This window comes from Festucalex cinctus, chromosome 3 (assembly GCF_051991245.1).
Source record: "Festucalex cinctus isolate MCC-2025b chromosome 3, RoL_Fcin_1.0, whole genome shotgun sequence".
NCBI classification, from domain to species: domain Eukaryota; kingdom Metazoa; phylum Chordata; class Actinopteri; order Syngnathiformes; family Syngnathidae; genus Festucalex; species Festucalex cinctus.
In genome coordinates this window covers 4,356,301-4,364,336 of record NC_135413.1, presented here as the reverse complement: position 1 = coordinate 4,364,336, position 8,036 = coordinate 4,356,301, and the positions used below count along the sequence as shown (strand labels likewise).

Genomic DNA, 8,036 nt, shown 5'->3' with positions numbered 1-8,036 from the left:
TGGAAGGTAATCAATATCTTTCAGTTCAGTCAGATTAGGCTCAAGTAGAAATTACCTCACACGTTGGTTTATGATGCATTAATTACGATGTGTTAAACGGGTTGTGTGGGGAAACTGATTTGCCAGACTGACCAAATTTAATGCCAAATTATTAATCCCTTTAATAATTTTTTTTTTAAGTCTGCGCGAGCAAACAGAACGGGTGTGCCACCCCCCTACTGAAGCCCCGCCCACAGACTTTAAAAAGACGAGAGGATCTCTCTCTCTCTCTCTCTCTCTCTCTCTCTCTTCCAACTTCGCTCCTCCAACATCATCTTCCGATCGCTCTCTACCTGCAAGTTTCCCAGCCTGCTCGAACTCTTTGTTCCAAGAAACTTGCCAAACACGTGGCCCCCTTTTTTTTTTTCTGGCAGCAACCATTGCCACGAGAGCGAACACTCGCTCCACGCCCCGCCAAAGCAGGTGCAAACTGCAACGCTGACCCCAAAGACTCTTTTACTCCTTTTTTTTTCTTGTTGTTTTTTTTCACCATCGGTGATTGCCCACCAGCGGCGAACTCAGCGGCCCCGGGGTACACTTGCAACGTACCGCCGCACTCAAGGTTGTACACCTAAGCCGCCCCGCACCACCTGCTATTCGGTGGCGCCCCGCCGCGGTGCTAGCTCACCTCCAACGGCTGGCCTTCCCCGTACGCAGGCGCGTAGCGGACCGAGCTCCAACACCTGGAGTCGGACAGCTGTCCGGCAGAACCAACCTTGCCGGACAATCAACCTCGCCGAGTCGCCAACCAATTAAGGGACGAGCCGCGCAACTACGTCAGCCCCCGAGCGGCTTCCTTGCTCACCTGTGGAATAGCCCTTTTTTTGATTTTCTTGCCTTTTTCAACGAACATTAAACTATTTTTCCCCCTTTCAAAAGACCGCCCGTTTCTGTTCACTTCGACGCAACATCTATTCTCGCAAGTCCACGTTCCCCAAATCGGTACCACTGTGCGCAACTTACGTTTGAAACATATCACAGATCTGGCAGGTCAAATTTCTCTTTTCCCTGTTTCCTTATTCATTCGCATTCCTTCCTTATTTTCATTAGCTTTATTTTATTTCTTTTCTTCTGACGGTAGAATAGTTAGATAGGCAGTGTTTTGATACTGGAGTGTAGCAATCGTGAATAAATGCATGTTTTATTAACTCTATTCCGCCTAAGTCATCTGTGTTTCCGAGTGGATTATTATTCTTTTGTTAGTACAACGAACCACTGAATATCGAGTGTGGCGACTTTAGATTATAAATGACTGATGAAGGAAGGATTTTGGGCGTTGTTTGCTCCTGTTAACCCAAAGCAAAACCAACGTGGTGCCCCTAGAGGTTATCGAGGTAAATATAATTTACCTCTGTAATGTCCAGATTATTAATTCGTCCAAAAGACGACCCAATTATCGCTCCCCAGCACACTACTATTCCATCAACTTCAACTCTCACATGCGCACACGTGTTGTACACAATGTTTTTCACTACCTAACAATAAATAAACTTCTTTACTTAGCTTTGTACTATGTTTCCTGGCTGTGTTTAAAGCTGACCCACATGCCATTTCATCTAATCCATCTGAATAGGATAGGATCCTTTTCAAGTGATGAAGTGGAAGTATTTTCAGTCAGGACTGAGTTACACCAAAGTCTATTTAAAGCAAGAGCAACTGTATCTTGCTGGCAATGACTTCTTTAAATGAGGGGAAACAAAGAGAACACTTACACTAAATGCGTGAAAATCCATTTTAGCATCAATTTAAATGCAAAAAAAAAAAAAAAAAGACAGTGTCAGTTAATCATGAGAAGTTGGCTTGCACGACTGATTGGCTCCTATTTGCATGTTGAAACATATTTTCTGCAATGTGAACCAACATATTTAGACAAGTAGGCTACTAACCAAGAAAATCCAGCAACATATAAATAGGACACCCACCAGTCAAATTCACTTCATCTTCTCTTTTGTCACTGCATTGATGAGATTTTTTTTCTGCAGACAAACTATGTCTCACTCAAGGCTGCTCTCTCGCCTACTTATGCCATCTTCTGTCTAAAAGAGCAGTCACTCACGATGGTGTGACGGAGGAGTTCAAAGTGGAGGCGGGACTGCAACAGGGATCAGCTCTGAGCCCCCTCCTCTTTGCAAAAGTGATGGATAAGGCTGACAGATGAGGCTAGATTGCAATCACCATGGAGCGTGCCAAGGGCTTTCTCTGCATAAAAAAAAGTGAGTTTGTTCCATGAACACATTATAATTATTTGATCATTTATTTTAGTAAGTTGGTCTAAATAAAAAAAAAAAAAAAAAAGAAGAAGTCTTAAGTTAACTTCGTACTTTGATTTGGAACAGACTTGAAAAATTGAGGTAACAATTTGCATGCATCTTTTTAACTTCTTTCAACTTTAGCTTCCATTGTGTAAATACCACAACATTACTTTAATACAAGCAAATAAATTTGTTTTGCACACGAGAATCTTAAGTTGAACCAACTTAATTTTCATTGTTCTATAATACTCCATTTAATTACTGTATATACTGTAAAAAAAATAGTGCTGGACCAACTTAATAAATTGAGGTAACATTAGCTGCTTTTCCACCAACAAGCCCAGGATCTTTAAGTTCTGGGTAAAGGGAGTTCTTGGTTGTAAAAGTTTAGCAGGGAATTTATAATTGTGTTTCCACAGCGTCTTCGAGTTCTCGGTAATTAATTCAAATGAGGTTGATTGAGCCAAGCTGATGTAAAAACAACGCCCCCAAATTTGACCAATCAGCCGTGGCCATTGAAGCCAACCCCCTCAAAGTTCCTGCCTGGCTAAGCAAGACCCTGCTGCTGAGATAGTAATTGAATGGCCCCTGTGGAACTTAATTACCCTGGAAATTGTTGTTGGTGAAAAAACACACAAACTGAATTTTACCAAGGTCAACTGAAAAGTTTTCCAAAAGTTCCTGCGGTGGAAAAGCGCCTATTTTGTATCTTTTTAAGTTATTCCAACTGACCCGGGACTCACACCGGATGCGGCTGCGGTGCGGCTGCGGTGCGTTCCGGTGACGCAACCAATTAGATTCCATGCATTCGAATGGTGCAAATTACACCGCTTGCGTGTGCGTTGCGTGTCGCTTGCGTCTCAGCTGGAGCGTACCGCAGCCCTTCCGCACGGATAGACCTATTTTCTATTTTTGCCGGACGTCGCATCCGTTGGCCTCCGGAAAATGGCAAGCTAGCACAAAACACATCGAGCGGGACAGGAAGACCTGACGCAGTTTCAAAATAAATTTCCGGTTACCTTTCAGAATAAAACACTCGCCAACTCCTATTTCGCAAGCATGTTAGCAAAACGTGATGTGGGCGTAGCCGGGCCTGGAGTTAACGTGTGAGGTGCTCATTCACGGTTTACACACCAGCGAACATGGACGAGGAGAGGTTTATATTGGAGGTAGAAAGCCACAAAATAATAAAAGTCCACCTCCCTTTCTGCTTCTCTGTTGAGCACAGACTTTCTGTGTGTTTGTCGTTGTTTTCAATGCCATATGATCGCGCGAGACACGGCGGGAAGTGGTCTGCGACGGAGCTGCCGGACCGCAGCTGTGCGGAGCCTGTGTGAGTTGGCCAAAAAATTGACGCGTCCGGAGCACGCAGTCAAGACGCACCGCACCGCAGCCGCACTACACACGCAACTAGTGTAAATCCCGGGGTTAGCCATTGCATAAATGCAACAATACTTCTCTAGTTAGGAAAACTCAATTCTTTAGTATCGAGAACATGATTAGTTTTGTATTCTACAAGCTTAATTAAGTGGAACCAACACAACTATGCAAAATTACACAACAGTCACCTGTTCTTTCTCTTCTTTTCTACTTGAATTGTTCAACTAATGATGACATACAATCAGGAACTGGAGGTTCTTTAGGTTGGTCAAGAACATTTGGGACATGGTCACAAGGGCTGGGGATCAAAACCACAAGCTCTGCATTGGGAGACAACCACTACTACCACTGATCCATGCCACCACGTGGTAATGATGAATTGAATTGAATTGAACAGTTGACTGCACGTTGGCATTTCAATAGCCACAGAAAACTACAACTGCTTCAAAAGACAATCACACTGGTCAGGCTGATTCAGTCACAAACATATTGAGGGCAGCACGTAGAGCTGCACGTTGAGCCACCTCTCTCCTTCTCTCAACAGAATAGACCAGGGGTCTCCAAGTTCGGTCCTCAAGAGCCCCTATCCAGCCTGTTTTCCATGTCTCCGTCCTTCAGCACAGCTGAATCTAATGATCAGCTAATCAGCAAGCTTTGCAGAAGCCTGATAGCGATCCCGATCATGAATCAGGTGCTAGTGGAGAGAAACATGGAAAACAGGCTGGATAGGGGCTCTCGCGGACCGAACTTGGAGACCCCTGGAATAGACCAATTTATTAATATACGTTTTTAACTGAAACTTAAACTTAATTTTTTGTATGCATAGAAAGCTCTTGATTTTAAGTTGAACTAACCCAATGAATCAAGATGGCAGCCACTCTGCACGCAGCTCAAAAGGGTTGTGTCTATCTGTTGAGGCTACAAATGAGCTTACTGAGAATAATGGATGAAAGAATAACCTTGCACAAAATATAATTAGGAAATCTTGCAAAAACAATCCCTGTTCTTGTGCACACAAATCATGTTCAAAACTCTCCAGCAAAAGAGGAAGTTGATGCTGTAATTCCCAGCATGCCAAGCGGCGCAATGCAAATAGCAAAAAGTATAATTATGTTTTTATTTGTTGTATGTTGTAATGTTAGATATTAATTATTCTTGCACTAGTAGCAGACTTGTGTTGCATTCATCCCTTTTATTAATTCAATATTTGATGGCTTTTTAAAGAACCATAAGAAAGCATTGTATTTAAAATAAGTTTATATATATATATATATATATATATATATATATATATATATATATATATATATATATATATATATATATATATATATATATATATATATATTTATTTATTTACTTTTTTTTTTTATTTTTTTTTTAGCCTGACATCTTTATGTGAACAATGTCTTTAGTCATGATGCGTTTGAGCTCAAATCAGCTATCAATGTTGTATATACACCGTGAATTATTTTTCAGAGTGATCATAACCTCTTGCATTGTGTCAGCTGTGAAAAGCGTTTATTGCCCAAACCAGAAGCTCTCAAGGCACTGGAACAGCCTGGAACAGTGTTAAATAACATGTTTACAATCACATTATGGGCAGGAAAATAAAAATTACAATCTCAATAGGATGAAATAATGTCAACAAAAGTTTAATCAATCCAAGTACAGTGACACTTATTTTAGTAGCAGTGTGTGTGGGCAAAGTGTCCAAGAAAAGGCACCTGTGGGAGGGCTTCTGCCAGCTCAATCACCATGGCGCCCCAAGTAGAAAGTAGAGACGGAAAACAAGCAAAAAAAAACAAAAAAAAAGCCCCACTGGGCTCCACTAGTGATCAAAGTGTCACTTAATGTAAAGGACTTAGTAATATGACCAAAGAAGCACACTGAATCGACAAAGTCACCATGCAAAAAGTTCTGAGAAAAGCGGCTGTCAGCAGCATGCGTGTGTACAGTATGTGTGTGCATGTTACCAGTGCCAAACATAAGTACTTAGCCATTAATCCACCGTGAATGAATCCTACCACTGACTGAATATAGTTTGCTGTGCAGCTGCCCAGCTGGTCTTGTCAAAGCCTTTTTTTAGTGGCAGACCTCTCAACACCACAGCACAAATGTTTTCTAGAGCTCTTTATCCTGGAAGGATAGAATTACATATGCACAAGCATGTGTGAGAACCACGGCACACGATGCACATTCAACCAACATGATCATGAGTCTAGCCATCTACTGTTTAGCTCTGGAAAAAATATGTTTCAACATACTTAATAAATAGATGAAGTTTATTTACAGGATGGCACTACTTCTAAACGCTCATAAATAAATGCAGTCTCCCTGATCATTCCCAGTCAAGTTGGAGGAGATTGTCGCTCTGTCTGTCTGTGTGTCTGGTCTCTCTCTCTCTCTCTCTCTCTCTCTCTCTCTCTCTCTCTCTCTCTCTCTCTCTCTCTCTCTCTCTCTTTCTCTCTCTCTCTCTCTCTCTCTCTCATACAAAAACGTTTGACTTTTGTGTGTGGCTGTGGTACACACGTTTGATTTCCACTCCATCTCCGTTTCTGTGCTTTGGAATCCAAACGTTTCTTCATACTTTTGGCATATCAGACTTTTTTTGTTTTTCGATTTCCGAAACCTACCCGTTCCCAGTTATGTCTGGCTTTTTGACAACCGACACAGAGCACATTCAATCAAGAATGTCAGGCTCCCGGAATTCCTCCAGTGGCTTTGAAGCCATTTTTTCGACACTACAGGTAGGGATCCACAGGACAATGCTGCATTATACATTAAGATACTGTTGAGCTTTAAACAAATGTTCTTTATATGATGGAAGGTGTCATTAAGTAGAGGATAAGATTTTGATTTTAAATGTAATATTTAAACTTTATAAACCATTGATGTTTACACTGAAGGCAGCAAGCACACCTGGTAAGCACATCTGCCTCACAGTTCAAATTTGCACTCCAGGTTTCCAGTGTGGAGGTTGCATGTTCTCCTGCATGGCTTTACTCCGGGTAGTCTGGTTTCTTCCACATTTCAAAAACATGCATGGTAGGTTAATTGAATACGCTAAATTGTCAATAGGTGTGAGCGTGAGTGTGAATTGTCGTTTGTCTATTTGTGCACTGCTTATTGGCTGCCTACCAGTTCAGGGTGTCCAGCGCCTTTCGCCCTCAGTTACCTGGGAAAGGCTCCAACGCACTCATAACCCATGTGAGAATAAGTGGTACAGAGAATGGGATGGATAATTGGAAGGATGTGTGGTCCTCTTGTTTTTTACAATGTCGTCAATTCAAAATTTTTATTTCATTCTTTAAAAAAGAAATGAAAAGGGACAGAAAGAAGTAAAACTTGTGATATTGGCCTCGATCATAAAATAAAATAAAACTGAAACAATAATAATAATAATAATAATAATAATAATAATAATAATAATAATAATAATAATAATAATAATCAACACAAAATAATTAAGCAGTCAAGAAGTTATGGTAACAAACAAAATGATTCAAGAGCATGTCCTTGTGCAATATATATTTGTCCAATATAATTGAGCTTTTATACATTTTTTTTTTTTTTTTTTAAATACGAATGGAATTGAGATGATTTAGTTGTGCAATCCAGATTGTTCCACAGACTGACACCTTGAGTTGAAATACATCGTTCTTTTCTGTATTTAGTTTTGGAAAAAATATATGTTCCTCTTAATTTGTACACACTTTCCCTTTTTTTGAATTTGATTTGCATGTTAATTGGTAAAATTTCATGATGGTCTTTATACATTATTTTAAGGCGGTTAAACTCCATCCATTCATTAAATTTTAAAGTTTTTAGTTATAAATAATGGATTAGTGTGGTCTCTGTATCCACATCCAGACACGACACGAATAGAACGTTTCTTTAAAAGAAAAATGGGTTCAGTGTATGTTTTCGCTGCACACCCCAACACTTCATTGCAATAAGTCAGGTATGGAACAATCAATGAATTATATAACAATAACAAAGCATTCTTATTAAATGATTCTTTAACCTTTTGTAAAAAGGCTATGGTTTGGGATACCTTAGATTTGACATGTTCTATATGTGCTTTCTATGATAAATGTTCATCAATATTAATACCTAAAAACTTTATTTCATTAGCCCTTTCTATATCCATTACTTCCACAGTCAGTGTAGTTTCATCTATATTTTTACAACTGAAAATCATAAATCTGGTTTTACTAATATTTATAGACAGGCACTTCATAATATTCTTAAACTTTTACTCTATTACTTGTAATACATTATATATATTTTTCCCGGTATGAAATGAAGTGGTGTCGTCTGCAAACAAAATACATTTTAACAAATTCGAAATAGTTGTAATAT

The 8,036-nt window shown here is 39.8% G+C and overlaps 1 protein-coding gene across 1 annotated transcript in view; it reads left to right on the top strand.

Moving 5' to 3' along the window:
• Positions 1 to 6,254: 6,254 nt before the first annotated feature.
• The window catches only part of agbl1 (AGBL carboxypeptidase 1), a 77,393-nt gene continuing 75,611 nt past the window's right edge, over positions 6,255 to 8,036 (top strand). Inside the window, exon 1 of the mRNA XM_077515491.1 lies at positions 6,255 to 6,421. Within this exon, the coding sequence (XP_077371617.1) occupies positions 6,320 to 6,421 (102 nt within the window). The 5' untranslated portion in view covers positions 6,255 to 6,319. The remainder of the gene's footprint in view (positions 6,422 to 8,036) is intronic.